This window comes from Saimiri boliviensis, chromosome 8, assembly GCF_048565385.1.
Source record: "Saimiri boliviensis isolate mSaiBol1 chromosome 8, mSaiBol1.pri, whole genome shotgun sequence".
NCBI lineage: Eukaryota > Metazoa > Chordata > Mammalia > Primates > Cebidae > Saimiri > Saimiri boliviensis.
This window is the reverse complement of record NC_133456.1, coordinates 24,829,925-24,847,534: the sequence shown is the minus strand read 5'-3', so window position 1 is coordinate 24,847,534 and position 17,610 is coordinate 24,829,925. Positions and strand designations below refer to the sequence as shown.

The window sequence follows — 17,610 nt, the reverse complement described above, 5'->3', positions numbered from 1 at the left end:
AGATAAAGCTAAGTTTTTAAATGTGCTAATTATAAGAACCACACTCACAAAAAATTAGTCCGAACTTTAGTAGTAAAGGGATGAAAAAAATAAATTAAGTAACTGTTAATAAATTTCAAACATAGCTATAGCTATATTAATATGAATCAATTGTAAACTTGAAAAAGTATTTAGCACATAAGTTTAAATAAAGAATTTTTGAGAAGAAAAGATAGTGATTATATAAAGATTACAGGAAAACTTCCCTAGGAATTTACCAGAAAGATATAAAAACTGAACTTGTATGCCTCAACAATTAGCCTTTAAATTGCTAAAAAGTAAAAATTGGAAAAAAAAAAAACTAGAAAAAATAAACAAATTTCTACTCATAGTGGGAGATTATAGTATTTGTCTCTCAGAAATTGATAGATAAGAAAAATAAGAAGTAAGAAGTTAATTAAGGATATAGAACATATAAATAATGTAAATAAAACCTTGATATAATGTATGCATATCTGTGTCACAGTACAAACATACAGAATACTTAGCACCCATAGCAAGGGGCACAGACTCATTCCAAACACTTGACTTCATGGCCTCATTTAATCAATAGCACCTGCTAGGCAAATGATGTCATTATTGCCAATTTAAAATTGGTGACGTGGTAGCCTAAGTACAAGAGGGGAATTTCAGAAAGAACAAAAATGGACAAGAATCATTAGACAAGCTGCTCAATATCACTGCTCATCAGGGAAATGCAAAATCATGTATAAAGTTAGAAGCCTAGCTGTACCAAGCATTGACAAACAACAGGGATATGTAAACTGTTGCTAGCTGGGGTCAGTGGGCATGGCCCATCTGGAAGGGTAGTTGGGAGGTACTTAGAAAAGTTGAAGATGCACTTGTGTTGCTATCCAGAAACTCAAGTTTTAGGTACTCACTCTAGAGAGATTCCCATTCATGTGCACCCAGTGAATCCGTGAATTGGCCATGTTTATCATAACTATGATCAAATCATGAAACGACTGAGAGTGATCTTGAAATGGCTAGAAAATCATTTCCCACACTGCTGTGTAAGGTAGGCCATCTGTGTGGCAGATATAGCCCTCTGGCCCTCAGGTGGCAGGAGCAGAGCCCAGGCCAGGAGCCGAAAAATGAACCCAGGGGGCAGGGCCAAAGGGAGGGGTTTGCTATGAGCTGAGGCTGGGCACACAAGCAGGCCACAGACAGCCCAAGCCATGCCAAAAGAAGAAGGTTGGAATGGGAAACATACCCATAGCACTTATACATTTCTGACATGTGTTCATACCAATTGATACACAAAAGATATAAAATCCAACAATGAAAGTGTAAAAAAGATATATTAGCAATTAAGAGAGAAAGATACAAAAGCGGCCAATAAATGCATACAAAGATACTAAGTCTTATAAGTAAAGAAAATTCAAATTAGAATGATAATAAAATAACATATTTTATCCAAGAGATTGGCAAAAGTTAGAGTCCCGACATTTATTTCTGGGAAGATAGTCATGGGAAGAGGTGCCCTTATCACTGCTGGTTGGAATTGGCATTGATGCGACCTAATTTGAATACAATTTCTTGGTATCTATTAAAATAAAATATGGTTCAATCCAGCAATTTCATTACTGGTATATACCCAAAGGGATATAAATTGTTCTGTTATAAAAACATGCATTTGTGTTTTCATTGCAGCACTATTCACAATAGCAAAGACATGGAATCAATTTAAATGCCCATAAATGATAGACTGAATAAAGGAAATGTGGTACATAGGCACCACGGAATACTATGAAGCCATGACAAAAAAAAATAAGATCATGTCCTTTGCTAGGACACAGATGGAGCTGGAGGCCATTATCCTTGGCAAACTAACACAGGAACAGAAAACCAAATACCCCATGTTCTCACTTATAAGTGGGAGCTAACTGATGAGAACACATGGACACATAGAAGGGAACAACATACACGGGATCTAATTTAACTTGAAAGTCAAACTAAAAAATAAATAAATACAATAAAATATGGCCATACTGATTGGTATAGGAATCTCACTTTTATAATTTATTTTACAAAGTTAAAAAGTGCAAGACCAGGTGCAGTGGCTCACACCTGTAATCCCAGCACTTCAGGAGGCTGACATGGGTGGATTGCTTGAGTTGGTGATTTCAAGACCAGTCTGCACAGGACAAAACCCTGTCCCTACAAAAAATATAAATTACCCAGGCATGGTGGTGCAGTCCTGTGGTCCCAGCTACTGAGGAGGCTGAGGTGGAAGGATCACCTGAGCCCGAGAGGTGGAGGCTGTGGTGAATCATGATTGCACCACTGCATTTCAGCCTTGGCAACAGAATGAGACCCTGTCTTACACCATGTACAAATATTTAGTGAGGTATTTTGGTGGCAGAAACACCTTGAAAGCATCCTATTAGCAGACCATTGCCTGCACAACCTAAAGCCTGTGTATCTTGCAGACAGATATCCAGCATGGAGATAGTGGCACATTAGCGTAGGATGACTGGGAGGGTGCTTGTTGGCTTATGCATGACAGACCCCAATGGCAAGCCAAGAAGCAGCTCCCCCTGTAGAATGCTCAATGAGGTTCATGCTGTGCTTCAATACTAAGTCGCCTCTGCCCACTTTAGAGGGGGCGGGGCTCAAGAAAGGCGCTGGTCCCAACCACACCTGGGTTACCTGCCTGGACCCTGTAGTCACTTCAGCATGACCCCTAGTGGATGGCATGATGGGTGTTTGTAAAATCAAACCACAAATGATGTTTTTAATATACACATTTGCTTGTATAGACTTGTGCGATTATGGGGAAAGATACAATAGGAATGAAGAATAGAGATAGCAGACATTCTTTTTCTACCTTTTGTCTTTTTTTCTGGTTTCGGTAAAGACATTTTATATTCATAATTTGTGAAATTTTAGTAAAAGAGGTATAGTACAAAAAAGTCAAAGAGGAGTGTTTATTTAAGAGGACTGAATAAACAGGACAAAAATTTTTTATGGAAAAAATTTTCTTCATTTTATTGGGCATTTTCTTTTACAAGTGACTCAAAATCAGCCAATCAAAGCCTACTTAATAAAATACAAAGTCCAATTTGTAATACACCTTTCTATCAAACTAAAAAGATGGTAACTACCTCAACTTGATCAAACATCTATGAGATACCTACAGTAAATATCTTGCTTAATGATGAAACATTTAAAATATTCCCACTGAAGCCAGGAGGAAGCCAAGGACAAAGCATTAAATTACTGGTTCCTTATTTAGTACTGTAAGTATGTCACACTCTCTCCTTGTTTCTATTAACCCCCGTGCCTTTTGTTTGATTCAGCAGATTTTCCTTGATCCCCTTTTTTTCTTAATCTGTTTGAAATTTTACATTCTATTCCAATTCATGTCGTAGTTCCCAGTGGGTACCTACACTTCAACTTATAAATGTGTCAGAGTCGAGAATTTCATTATTCTCTTATATTCAGCCTCTATTATCATCTGCAGGAACTAGATAAGAACTTGAGTAACATCTAGCTCCTTTTGAACTCCCCCATGTCCCAAATGTCTATGTCAACATCTTCTGGAATTTTAATTCTAGGTCATCCATCTTTCCTCCACAATCATACTTACCTAGACTTAATAATATAGCTTAATAATTTCCTGGCTTACTGATTCTTCTTGCATCTCACTTCTAGGTTTTTGTCTGTTTTTCTCCCTGGCTGAAAAACATTATTTGTACTTTCACTGTAGATAACAGCTGAATTCAAACCGCCTTGAACAGAAAGAGGGTTTAGTAGCTTGCACATTGTAAGTTGTGTACTCTAGGTTCAGGGAAAGCTCAGGCTTCAGGCCCAGTCTGAGTGGGAGTCTGGCTTTTTTTCCTTTTTCTGTAGGCCCTTTCTCTCTTCATGTGGCCTTGCCCTTGAGCTTAACACTTCTTGCCTCTTCCTCTCCCCAAACATTTTTTTTGATTGATCATAGAATTATATATTCAGAGTCACTTCCCCCTTGAAGTTCTAAGGATGTTGCACCATTGCTTTCCACAGTCATTGATGCTGCCATGCAAAGTCTACTGTCAGCCTAATTCTGCTTTCCATGCAGGTCTCAGCTCTCAGGGAGCTTTTGGAATGATCTCCCTACCATACTTCATACTCCCAGTGGGTGTTATTATTGTAGCCTTCTCAGGATTCACATCTTTTTTTCATTGGGAGAATTCATTAGCCATAATTTCCTCATATTTTTCTGTCACCCAAATATTCTGGCTCTCCAGGAAGAGCTCCATGTTAGATGACCCTTGGATCCTCCAGATGATGGATCCTGTGAATCCTCAGAATGACAGATCCTGGGAGAGCTTCATGTCACATGATGTGTGAATCCTCGAGATGACGGATCCTGGGGGAGGATCATCCATGTTAGATGACCACTGGATCCTCAGGATAACGGATCCCAGAAGAACTCCACATTAGATGTCCACTGATCCTCAGGACAACAGATCGTGAGGGAGCTCCATGTCACATGACGTGTGGATCCTCAGGATAATGAATCCCAGTGGAGTTCCATACTAGATGATCTCTGGATACTCAGGATGATGGATCCCGAGAGAGCTCCATGTTAGGTGACCTCTGATCCTCAGGATGACAGATCGTGAGGGAGCTTCACATCACATGACAAGTGGATCCTCAGGACGACGAATCCCAGGGGAGCTTCATGTTGGATGACCTCTGGATACTCAGGATGATGGATTCTGGGGGAGCTCCACGTTAGGTGACCTCTGATCCTCAGGATGATGGTTCCCAGGGGAGCTCCATATTAGATGACCTCTCATCCTCAAGACGACGGATCCTGTGGGATCTCCATGTTAGATGACCTGTGGATACTCAGGATGACAGATCCTGGGAGAGCTCCACATTAGATGACCTGTGGATCCTCAAGAAGAAAGATTCTGGGGGAGCTTCACATTATGTGATCTGTGGATCCTCAGGACAACAGATCCCAGGAGAGCTCCAAGTTAGATGACCTGTGGATCCTCAGGAAGACCAGCCCATGTTACATGACTTCCGATCCTCAGGATGATGGATCCTGGGAGAAGTCCAAGTTAGGTGACCTCTGATCCTCAGGATCCCAGAGCAGCTCCACATTAGATCCTCAGGATGACAAATACCAGGGGAACTCCAAGTTACACAACCTGTGTATCCACAGGATGAGGAATCTCAGGGGAGCTCCATATTAGATGACCTCTGGATCCTCAGGACCAGGTATCTAGGGGAAACTTCATGTTAAATGAATTCCAATCCTCAGGATGACGGATGCCGGGGCGCCTTCACATTAGATGACCTCTGATCCTCAGGACAATGGATCCTGGGGGAACTCCATGTTACATGACCTGTGGAACCTCAGGACATCAGATTCCAGGGCAACTCCACATTAGATGACCTCTGATCCTCATGATGACATATCCCAAGGGAACTCTGCATTAGATAACCTCTCATCATCAGAACAACAAATTCTGGGGGCACTCCATGCTAGATGACCTCTGGATCCTAAGTACAATAGATCCCAGGGTAGCTCTACATTAGATGAGGACGATGAATTCCAGGGAAGTTCCCATGTTAGATGACCTGTAGGTCCTCAGGATGGTGGATTCCTGGGGAGTTCCATGTTAGATGACCTCTGATTCTCTGAATGACAGATCCTGGGGGAGCTCCATGTTACATGATCTGTGGATCCACAGAATGACAGATCCTGGGGAAGCTCCACATTAGATGACCTCTGATCCTCAAGATGAGGGATTTTGGAGGAGTTCCACATTAGATAACCTCTGATACTCCAGATGGTGGATCCTAGGGTAGCTCATTAGATGACCTCTGATCATCAGGATGACAGATCCTGGGGGAGCTCCACATTACATGATCTCTGGATCCGCAGGATGATGGATCCCAGGGGAGGTCCACATTAGATGACCTTTGGATCCTCAACATGACTGATTCTGGGAGAGCCCATGTTAGATGACCTGTGGATCCTCAAAATGAAAAATCCCATTAGAGCTTCACAATAGATGACCTCCAATCCTCAGGATGATGTATCCCAGGAGAGCTCCATGTTAGATGACCTGTAGATTCTCAGGATGACAGATCCCAGGAGAGCTCCATGATAGATGACCTCTGATCCTCAGGGCAACGGATCTTGGTGGAGCTCCACATTAGATGACCTCTGGATACTTAGGATGACAGATTCCACAAAAGCTCCATCTTAGATGACCTGTGGATCCTCAGAACAACAGATCTTGGGGGAGCTCCATATTAGATGATCTGTGGAACTTCAGGACAATGATCCCGGGGCAGCTCCATATTAGATCCTCTGGATCCACAGTATCATGGATCCCAGGGCAGCTCCATGATTGATGAGCTGTGGATCCTCAGGATGATGTATCCCAGGTGAGCTCCAGCTTAGATGACCTGTGGATCCTCAGGACAGTGAATCCTGGGGGAGCTCCAAGTTAGGTGACCTGTGGATCCTCACAATGATGGATTACAGGAGAGCTCCATGTTACATAATCTGAAGAGCCTCAAAATGATAGATCCTGGGGGAGCATCACATTGGATGACCTCTGGATGCCATAATAATGGATCCCAGGGCAGCTCCATGTTGTATGACCTCTGGATCCTCAGGATAATGGATCCTGGGAGAGCTCCAAGTTAGATGACCTGTGGATCCTCAGGACGACTGATCTCAGGAGAATTCTATATTAGATGACCTCTAGATCCTCAGGAAAAGGGATCTGGTGGTAGCTCCACGATAGATGACTTCTAATCCTCAGGACCATGGATATGAGGGCAGCTCCCTGAGAGATGGCTTCTGATCATCAGATGACAGATCCTAGGGCAGCTCTGCATTAGATGACCTCTCACCCTCAGAACAACAGATCCCAGGGGAGCTTCACGTTAGAGGACCTCTCATCCTCAGGACAATGGATCCCAGGGGGAGCACCACCTAAGATGACCTCTGGATCCTCAGGATTATGGATCCTGAGGGAACTCCACATTAGATGACCTCTTATTCTCAAGATGACAGATCCTGGGAGAGCTTTACATTAGAGGACCTCTGGATCCTCAGGATGATGGATCCTGGTAGAACTCCATGTTAGATAACCTGTGGGTCTTCAGGACGATGGATCCTGGGGGAGCCCCAGATTAAATGACCTCTGGATTTTCAGGGCAATGGATCCTGGGGAGCTCCACGTTAGATGACCTTTGATCCTCAGGATGATGCATCCTGGGGCAAATCCACCTTTCATTCTCAAGAGGACAGATCCCAGGGGAGCTCCATGTTGCATGACCTGTGGATCCTCTGAATGACAGATCCTGGGGGAGCACCATGTTAGATTACCTCTGATCCTCAGGACAATGGATCCCAGGGGAGCTCCATGTTAGATGATCCACATCTGATCCCCAGGACAACAGATCCCAGAAGAGTTCCATGTTAGATCATCTCTGGATCCTTGGGACAACAGATCCTGGCAGAGCTCCATGTTAGACCACCTCTGGATGATGGATCTCAGGGAAGCTCCACATCAAATGACCTCTGATCCTCAGGATGACAGATCCCAGGGAGCTCCATGTTAGATGACCTGTGCATCCTCAGGACAACAGATTGCAGGGAAGCTCCACATCACGTGACCTGTGGATCCTCAGGATGAAGGATCCCTGGGAGCTCCACATTACATGACCAGTGGATCCTCAGGATGATGGATCCTGGGAGAGCTCCACATTAGATAACCTGTGGATCCTCAGGACAACAGATCCTTGGGAAGCTGCAGATTAGATGACCTCTGATCCTCAGGACAATGGGTCCCAGGGGAGCTCCATGTCAGATGACCTCTGATCTTTAGGACAACAGATCTTGGGGAAGCTCCATGTTAGATTACCTGTGGATCCTCAAGAGGATGGATCCTGGAGGAACTCCATGGTAGATGACCTGTGGATCCTCAGGATGATAGATCCTGGGTGAGCTCCAAATTAGATGACCTGTGGATCCTTAGGACAATGGATTGCAGGAGAGCTCCATTTTTGATGACCTGTGGATCCTCAGGATGATAGATCCCAGGAGAACTCCATGATCTGTGGATCCTCAGAACAATGGATCCTGGAAGAGCTCCACATTACATGACCTGTGGATCCTCAGGACAATGGATCCCAGGAGAAGTCCATGTTATATGACCTCTGATCCTCAGGACAATGGATCCCTGGGGAACTCCATGTTAGCTAACCTGTGGATCCTAAGGAAGGCAGATCCCAGGAGAGCTCCACAGACGACTGTTCTGTCACACTATCCATCTCTCTTTTGCCCAAATATCTAGTTTTTACTGATTTATTCCTCATTCCTACCCATTCTATCATTTAAACCATCAACATAACAGAATTCCAACAACCCTGTTTTTTATTCCAAGTATCTTTAATTGGCTTTTAATATAAGAACATTAAAAGGACTTGGGGAGCTGCTTGTTTATTTGAACAAGCATTGAGGAACTTCATGCATGCATATCTTTGACAGAACATACAAAGCAAAGGCAAGAGGGGCATTGGAAGCAGATGGACTACTGTCAAGATCCTGGGAGGAGGGCTTGGAGGCTCCTGACAACACAAAGTGAGGGCTCTGGCTGGGATGGGTGGGGAGGAATGGAACAGAAATGGGGATGGAGTTTGGGGCTGGGGAAAGTCCAGGTGGAAGAAAGGGAGGCTGGCAGCAATATGGGTGACAGAGGTCAGCGTGTAACATGGGCAAGGAACACCGGGACCCCATGCACATAGGTGCCACTGGAGGTCTGCATGACACGCAAAAGACCAGAGCCACCCAGAGGCCTGAACCCAATACAGGGACAGAGGGCCAACATGGGCTGCCTGGCCACAGCTGCAGGCCCAGGGGCAGGAGGTGGCTCCTGAAGCCCCACCTCAGGCTGAGCTGCCTGAGAGCCAGGGCCTTCCTGCACAGTTCCAGGCATAGGAGCTGCTTCGATAAAAGAAAGGGATAGGGTCTGCCTGACTTCTGGTTCCCCCTGGTGGCCTGGGTCTCCACGGTAGTTTAGCTGGATGTACACATCTGGCCCCCCTCTCTGGCGGGGGACCCTGCGGAGCCCGACCCCAGTGCCATGGCCTCGACCTGCCTGCCAGCTTCCTCCCCTGCGCCGGCCTCTTCCTGCAGGCTCTGTGCGAGCTGGGGGCTCCCGTCTCATAGGTATCACATAAGCAATGGGTTTTGCAGGTTGGACTGGCTCGGGAGCATCTTCACGGTCCACGCCAGAGCAGCCTGGCTCCATAAGAGGCCCACCTGAAGCTAAAAGAGAAGCAGAGTGTGAGGAGATGGGGCAGGGGCTTCCCAGGAAGCCTTCGGGAAGGGAGACCAGGAGAGGGGTTCAAGGAGCGCCCAGGGGACCCCTGGCAACGAGTGAGGGTCAGGAGATGCCTGCAGGGTGAGCCCTCAGGAGCTCTGTCTGTCTAAGGGCCTAGCCTGGGCTCAGCACCTTCCAAAAGCTTCTCAAGTCCTTGCAATGACCTTGTAAGTTGGATATTATAATCATCATTTTATTAATAAGTAAATGAGTCTACAGTTCCCTAGAAAGGCTGAGTTTGAATAAAAATGACAGGCTGCCTGAGCTTAAACTTCAGTAGGAGAGACAAACAAAACACCTAAAATTGAATGATGCTAATGAGTGACCAGCTGGGAGGTGAAAGGTATCATGAGGGAGGTGCCACTGGATCCAGAATGCTGGGGCTGTTTTCCCAGGCAGTTTCACTTATCTGGGCATCAGTTCCCCTTTTCATGAATTGGTATAACATACCAACTCCTGGGTCCTTACAAGAACTGAGTTACTACAAGAGAAATGTTTAGATTAGTGTCTGGCTCAAGTAAGCATTTTAACATGTATTGGGAAGGAGATGATCAGAAAGTCTTGCTGGAGAAGTTAACATAAGCCGGGGACATCAAGGATGGGTGGGATTTAGCAAGGTATAGACGGGAGAGGATTAGTAGGAAGTAGAGGATTCTAGGTGACAGAGGGGCCTGGGGTGGTTGCATGGCTTCCAGGGGTGGAAAAAAGCCTGGGGGGGCTATAGGCTAGCTTGGCAGGGAAGGGAAGTGTTCACACAGATAAATGATTGAGCAATGAAACAGAACAGGAAGCCCAGGACTAGACAAAACATCTACAGAAATTTTATCAATGACAGAGCAGGCACTGAAGATCATCTGAAGCCTCTTCACTAGGAAACCTGTGTAGCCTAAGAAAATGTCCCAAGAAACTGACATCTAGGGTTGCCCACTTTCATAGCTCAACAATATATATTCTGTGGAACCCAATCAACAAGCCCCATCCATGGGCTTGGAGCTCCCATCAGCTTATTCTGGGTCCCATTTTAAAAACATAAGCAATAATCGGAGATTACCAAACATCAGAGGAAAGGCTCTAACATGAGACAAAACAATAACACAAGAAAAGCCAACTTGGAGGAAACAGTTTATGCCACAGATGAGACTTTCTAAAAACATCTATAATTAATATTCTCGAAGAGATAGAAGAAATTATGCCCATGAATCAATTATAGGGTACTTTTTAAAAGAAATATTCAGAAAAACTACAGCTTTTTGAAATTAAAATATGAGCACAGAAATGAAAATCTCCATGGAAACTTTGGAAAATAAAGTTGAGAAGATCTCCCAGAAAAGAGAGCAAAAATCCAAAATGATGGAAAAGAAGGAAGATAACATATAAGAAAATTAGAAGCATATGGTCACTGAGACATATCCCCATAAAATTCCAGAGTGCTGGTGACGAAGATCCTAAAAGCTTCCAGAGAGGGAGAAAGAGAAAGAGAGGAAAGGCCTTATAGAAAGGGTCAGGATTCAGCATGTCTCAAAAATCAGACAGCTGGAAACCAGCAATTAAATAGGGAAGATAACATAAAATGTCTTCAAAATGTTAAGGGAAATGGGCTTCCCACCCAAAATTTGATATCCAACCAAAGTATCCCTTACGAATCAAAATGAAGATGTTTGCAGACAAGCAAGATCTTCAATAACTTCCCTTTAACCCATGCTTTATTGTAATGTGTCTATCAAACTAGACAAGATTAAAAGATTTAGAAGGGAAATGTTTTAGAGAATAATTTGGCAACAGCCATCAAGTTGTAATAACTCCAGGAAAGAACAAGGTGAGAGTACCTGGTTTATCATACATAAATCAAGCAGTGTGAGGACTCCCTTTTCCAAAGAGAAAAAGTAAAATAAGAAAGAAAAAGACACCAGATATAGGAAATGGGATAAACTTCAATAGAGGAAAAGATATTTCCCAGATTATATGGAAGGGAGATCCCGGGGTGGCAGTTGGGAGCAGACTCAGAACAGTCAGTCTCAGCTGGAGCAGGCTAGGAGAAGGTGAAACGGAGAGAAAGCTTGATTGAGTTTGAATTTAAGCAATTAGGGAAGAATTGGGGAATGGACTTGTGATAAGTAAAGACATAATAACCCAAGAGAAGTATTAAGTCCTGGAAAACTTAAGTTATGAAAGAGGCGGAAAGTAATCCTCGTGTCCTCCTGGTTCCTGGGCAATGGGGGAGGGGCAGAGGGCCTGTGTCCTGGGATGGGTGTGGCTGGGTGAGTGGTAGGAATGTGTGAACTACAGCTAAAAAACTCCTCTATCTTAAAGAGAAGACCATAAACAAAGTCCAAACGGAAAAAGAAATAGCAGTAAGGTACATACGTTATTTAAAGAACGAGAGGGAGTGCTGGAAGAAATGGCTACCCAGATGGACATGGCGGTCCCAAAGGTGTGGGAGACTGAGAAGGAGCAGAGGCTGCTGCATTTCATAACATGTCACATTTGCATATCTAAGTTCTATAAGTCAATGCCAAAGGTAAAGTACAAATCTGGAAAAAACTAAAAGGAGAGTGGCAGGCATTTGACGGTACCTTGGTTAAGGGCGGTGGAGCGAAGTCGTTTGGAACGCCTTGGTTCCTCCATGAGGAATCTGCGGGAGGGGGTGAGGAGAAAAATGCATCAGCGGGGTGGCGGGGGGCGGGGGCGTTAAACCACAGCCTCATTTCCCAAGCACCACCCAGCAATGCGGATCCTACCTCACCCCGTCTTCCCGGGCCATTGCCGCTTGCGGGCCTCAGAACATTTGCACCAAGCCCGCGGGGCGCCGCGCAAGGGGATCACGTGAAGGTGTGGGCAGGGATGGGGGTTGGGGTGGGGGGGAGACTTCGACGCTGTAAGGGATTTCCAAGGAGGAGCCAGTAGCTAGCAGGGATTGGCCTAGAGGCGGCCTGACTAGCTTATCCCAGTTTCTTCAGACAGAGCTGGGACTGGGGAGACTAACAGGCCTCCTGGAGAAATGATCCCTACTTAGCGGAAGACGGAAAGAAAATGGAGGATGGGGAACAGAGCTGCGAAGAAGGCAAGGCTGACAAGGGAGGTGGCCTCGGCCTTTCTAGGGCACTGAGGATTCTGTCCCCACCTATACCCGCACAAACTCTACCCACCCCTCAAGGACACCCAGACACACACCTGATCTCCCTTCGGTTGGCTGTCTTCTACTAACAGAGGCCCGAGGAGCTGGAGGCGTCCACGGGGTCACGGCTGTGGCTCCGACGTCGCCTTCAAATGCGCCCCCTACCAGGCAGGCAGGCGGGAGGGAGCACGCAGCGACCCCGCCTCAGAGCCCGGCAGAAAGCAGAATGCTCACCGCCCGCGCGCGCTTTCTTATAAGGCGGTGAGGCTGTCACGTGACGGGTGTGGTCAGGGGCGGGGCCATCTGGGGCAGGCCTGACTAGACTTGGAACGTCATTGGCCCAGCCCTTTGTCTGTCAAATGGGCCCGCCAAGATGCCCCCCTCCCCCCGTTCATAGAAGTCAGTGGTTGATTGATCAATCTAATCATTGAGAAAACATGAACTATTACAATAAGTGCCAGCAAAAGGGAGGCGTAGTGCCGTGAGAGTAGTGAATATCAAGGTTTAATCTGATTAGATATGAGCATGGTGAAGGAAAGCATTGCGGGGAATATTTGGACTGAAATATGGAATTTGGAATTTGAATTAATCGATGTGGCTGGGAGGGGAAGCGAGGGAGGCAGGCGAGTGAAGAACAGTGCTGAGGCCCAGACTGGAAGGGAGCTGGGCCCATTCCGAGAATGGAGGGGGAGGTCAGGCCCAGGTCCCGGGTGTGTGGAGTGGGGGCGGGGGCCTCAGGAGCTGGTCTTGTTCCAGGAAACCACAGAACAGTGTGTTGAGTGGGTGAACATTTCAAAAACGGTCAGGCTGGCTTCGAAGGAGGGAACCCAGGGTGCCAGGTTAACTCAGGAGCGGCAAGAGGGCTACGCAGCCCTAGGGGCTGGGCGCAGGGTCGTGTTAGGCTAGGACTGTGGGCGGCAGAGGCAGAGAACGAGACCTGGCAGGAGAGAAGTCTGCCAGGGACAGTGAGCCGAGTGCAGACGGCCCTTGGAGGGAAGGAGCCTGCAGCCTTGGCGGCCTGTTCCTTCAGACAGGGTCAGGACACTGCGCTGAGTGAAAGACGGGGAGCTTGGGCTCTGTCCGTTGGGTCGAAGGAGATTTTGAGCCGCCAAGTGAGGCCGTCAAGTGGACTTTGGTGAAAAGGTTCTGGAGCTCAGACAGATAGCAGTGGGGCTGGAAATACGCATAAGACACACGCCACGGGCGTTTACTGCTGTGGGTACACACACGGGAGGAGAAAGAGAGCAGGAAACACACCAGGACACACGAGAGCGCCCGCAGCGGGTTGGTTGGTTGGTTGGTTTGCTTGTTTGTTTCTTAAAGAGCCAGCGTCTCCCTCTGTCGCCCAGGCTGGAGTGCAGTGGTGCCATCTTGGCTCACCGCAATCTCCGCCTCCCGGATTGAAGTGATTCTCCTGTCTCAGCCTCCAGAGTAGCTGGGACGACAGGTGCGCACCACCGTGCCTGGCTAATTTTTGTATTTTTTGTAGAAATGAAGTTTCGCCATATGACCGACGTGGTCTTGAACGCCTAAGTTCAAGCCATCCTTTTACCTCAGCCTCCTGAGTAGCTGAGACCACAGGCTAACGCCACCACGCCTGGCTAATTGGGTGGTGGTGTTGTCGAGACAAGGTTTTCTGCTATGTTGCCTCGGCGAATCTCCAACTCCTGGCCTCAAACAGTCCTCCCGCCTAGGCCTCCCAAATCACTGATGCTACAGGCATAAGCCACCACACTCTGTTCCCATAACGTTGTTTTAAAAATTCTGGCCAGCCACGGTGGCTCATGCCTGTAATCCCAGAACTTGGGGAAATGGAGAGGATTACTTGAGTGCAGGAGTTTGAGACCAGCCTGGGCAACATAGCAAGGCCCCATCTCTACCAAAAAAATAAAACAATAATTACCCATGTCTGGTGGTGCCTGCCTGCCTGCCTGTGGTCCCAGCCACTAGGAAAGCTGAGATGAGAGGATTGCTTGAGCCTGGGAAGTCAAGGCTACAGTGAGCCAAGATGGTGCCACTGCATTTTGCCTGAGACAGAGTGAGACCCTGTCTCAAAAAAGAGGGGGGGGTATAAATAATGCAATACCTATTAGACTCTCAATATTATTTTTTGTTGCTTTTGTTTTTAAAAAATCAACTTTATTGAGGTACAATTTACACACAGTAAAATCCATCCATTTCAAATACCCAATTTGATGAGTTGTGATAAACTTGTAGACTTGAGTAACTACCTCCACAATTAAAATACAGAATAATTTAATCACTGGGCGAGCTCCCTTTTGTCCCTTTGCAGTCAGTTCCTTTCCCCCATCCTCTGCCCCAGCAACCACTGATCTGCTTTTTATCTCTACAGATTATTTTTGCCTGTTCTAGAATTTCACATAAATGGAAGCATACAGTACATCTTGCTTAATATAATGTTGTTGATGCACCTGTGTTGTAGAATACATGAGTCATTCATTCCTTTTCATTGCTGAGTGGTGTCTCATTGCATGAATAGACTACGGTTTGTTTATCCAGTCACTAGTAGCTGACAGACATTGATTGGGTTGTTTCCAGTTTGGTTCTATAATGAATAGAACACTCATATACAAGATTTTGGTTTGACATATGCTTTCATTTTACTTAGGTAAATATCTACACGTGAAATTTCTGGGTCAAGTGCAAATGGTTTTTTTTAGATTTATAAAAAATTATCAAATTGTTTTCTGAATTGGTTGTGGAATTTTACATTGCCTCCCAAAGTGTATGAGGGTTTTAGGCACTGCACTTCCCTCCCAACATTTGGTGTTGCTGATCCTTGTCTTTTATGCCACTCAAGTGCCTATGAAGTGGTGTCTCATTGTGGATCTAGCTTACATTCCCTTGATGACTAATAATATGCTTAATGAATTTTATAAAATAAACATTTTTATTTTAGTATAGTTTTAGACTCACAGAAAAGTTGGAAAAAATACAAAGAGCTCTCATACAACCCACACAAAATTTATTGTTTCTAGCATCTTACATTAGCATGGTATATTTGTCATAATTAATTGTTATGGCAATAACAATTATTGACACATTAACCAATACTGATACATCGTTATTAACTAAAGTCTATGTTTGGTGTATCCTCGGCTTTGACCTAAAATACCTTTTTTGTCTCAAAACCCCATCCAGGGTGCTACATTACAATTAGTCATGGCTCTTCTTGGTTGCGACAGTTTCTCAGGCTTGCCTTGTTTTTGATGGCATTGACATTTTGATTACTGGTCAGGTATATTGTAAGATGTCCTCTCCTGAAATTCATCTGATGTGTTCCTCATGATCCTGCTGGAATGGTATGTTTTTGTAAGGAAGATTGCAGAGGGAAAGTGCTATTCCCATCCCATCCTGACTGGGGTACATACTATCAACACAGCTTATCACTGATGGTATTAGTCCTGGCCACCTGGCTGGGGCAGTGCTGGTTAGGCTTCTCCACCATAAAGTGATTTTCCCCTCTCTTTCTCTGTTGTATTTTTTGGAAGTCACCATCTGTAGGCTACACTTTAAAAAAGGAAGGCATGCTTTATCTCCTTGCAGGAGAATGGCTACCTAAATTATTTGGAGATCTCCTGTGAGGGGAATTTGTCTATTTTTCCCCATGTATTTATTTATATAATCATTTATTTATATCAGTATGGACTCATGGATATCTGTTGCATACTTTGGATTATAATCCAATCTTCATGGGATTATTTAATAATTTAGCTAATTATGTGTTAAATATTTTCATTACATAACTAATTATTAATTATTTAGTTATTTTGTTACTCAAAGTTTCCAGCTTTGGCCATTGGGAGCTCTTTCGTTGGCTTCTGGGTCCTTTCGTCACCCCCTGATATCGTTTGGCCATTTCCCCATCTAAATCTCATCTTGATTGTAGCTCCCATAATTCCCACACGTTGTGGGAGGGACCCTGTGGGAGATAATTGAATCACAGGGGCTGTCTCTCCCATACTGTTCTCATGGTAGTAAATAAGTCTCATGAGATCTAATGATTTCATTGGAGTTTCCCCTTTCACTTGGTTTTTATTCTCTCTTGTTTGCCTCCATGTAAGACGTGCCTTTTGCCTTCTGCCATGATTGTAAGGCCTCCCCAGCCTCATGGAACTGTGAGTCCATTAAACCTCTTTTTCTTTATAAATTACCCAGTCTTGGGTATGTCTTTATCAGCAGCATGAGAACTGACTAACACAAGACCTCCGTTTCACTCTCACTGTCATTTCATTGGTCAGCTCCAGGTACCTGGCCTCAATCTAAGTTCAGGTGAGGCTGGGAGTGCAGAGGAGCACCTGGATACCGGGTGTGGGCCAACTTTCTATCCTACAGGAGATTTGTACTAGAAGACTGTTCTGGAGCATTTAGCCACTTCAATAAAATACAGAAAAATGTATTTTTTTTTTCCACAACAAATGTATGATAATCATTTAGGGAGAAGCCATGGAGTAGGCATTAACTCTGCAGACTCAGAGTGGCTGTACCCGAGCTGCAAACCCCATATCCTACTCACTGGACATGACCTTGGGCAAGTCACCTGACAGCTCCAAGCCTTCAGTCCTCCACCTGCAGAGTGGAGACTCGTAATGGCACAGAGATTTATCTGAGGATAATTTGAAATAATAGGTGAAATAATGAAACAATGATGGATAATATTGTTTATAGGCAAACAATAATTTTTTTTTTTTTTTTGAGACAGAGTTTCGCTCTTGTTACCCAGGCTGGAGTGCAATGGCACGATCTTGGTTCACCGCAACCTCCACCTCCTGGGTTCAGGCAATTCTCCTGCCTCAGCCTCCTGAGTAGCTGGGATTATAGGCACACACCACCATGCTCAGCTAATTTTTTTGTATTTTTAGTAGAGACGGAGTTTCACTATGTTGACCAGGATGGTCTCGATCTCTTGACCCCGTGATCCACCCGCCTCGGCCTCCCAAAGTGCTGGGATTACAGGCTTGAGCCACCGCACCCGGCAACAATAAATTTTTATTATTTTTATAAACACATTAAAGTGATGTTGTCTATCTGAGAAATTCAAGGATAGGGCAATTAAGAAAGTTCTTGATTACAAATTTAAATGCAAAA

General features: G+C 45.1%; 1 protein-coding gene across 1 annotated transcript; it reads right to left on the bottom strand.

Moving 5' to 3' along the window:
* Positions 1 to 8,762: 8,762 nt before the first annotated feature.
* On the bottom strand, positions 8,763 to 12,011 carry PRR20G (proline rich 20G). The gene is made up of 2 exons (XM_039477135.2): positions 11,960 to 12,011; positions 8,763 to 9,331 (listed from the first exon to the last, which is right to left on the bottom strand). The coding sequence occupies exons 1-2, from the start codon at positions 12,009 to 12,011 to the stop codon at positions 8,763 to 8,765; spliced, it is 621 nt and encodes a 206-aa protein (XP_039333069.1).
* Positions 12,012 to 17,610: the final 5,599 nt, after the last annotated feature.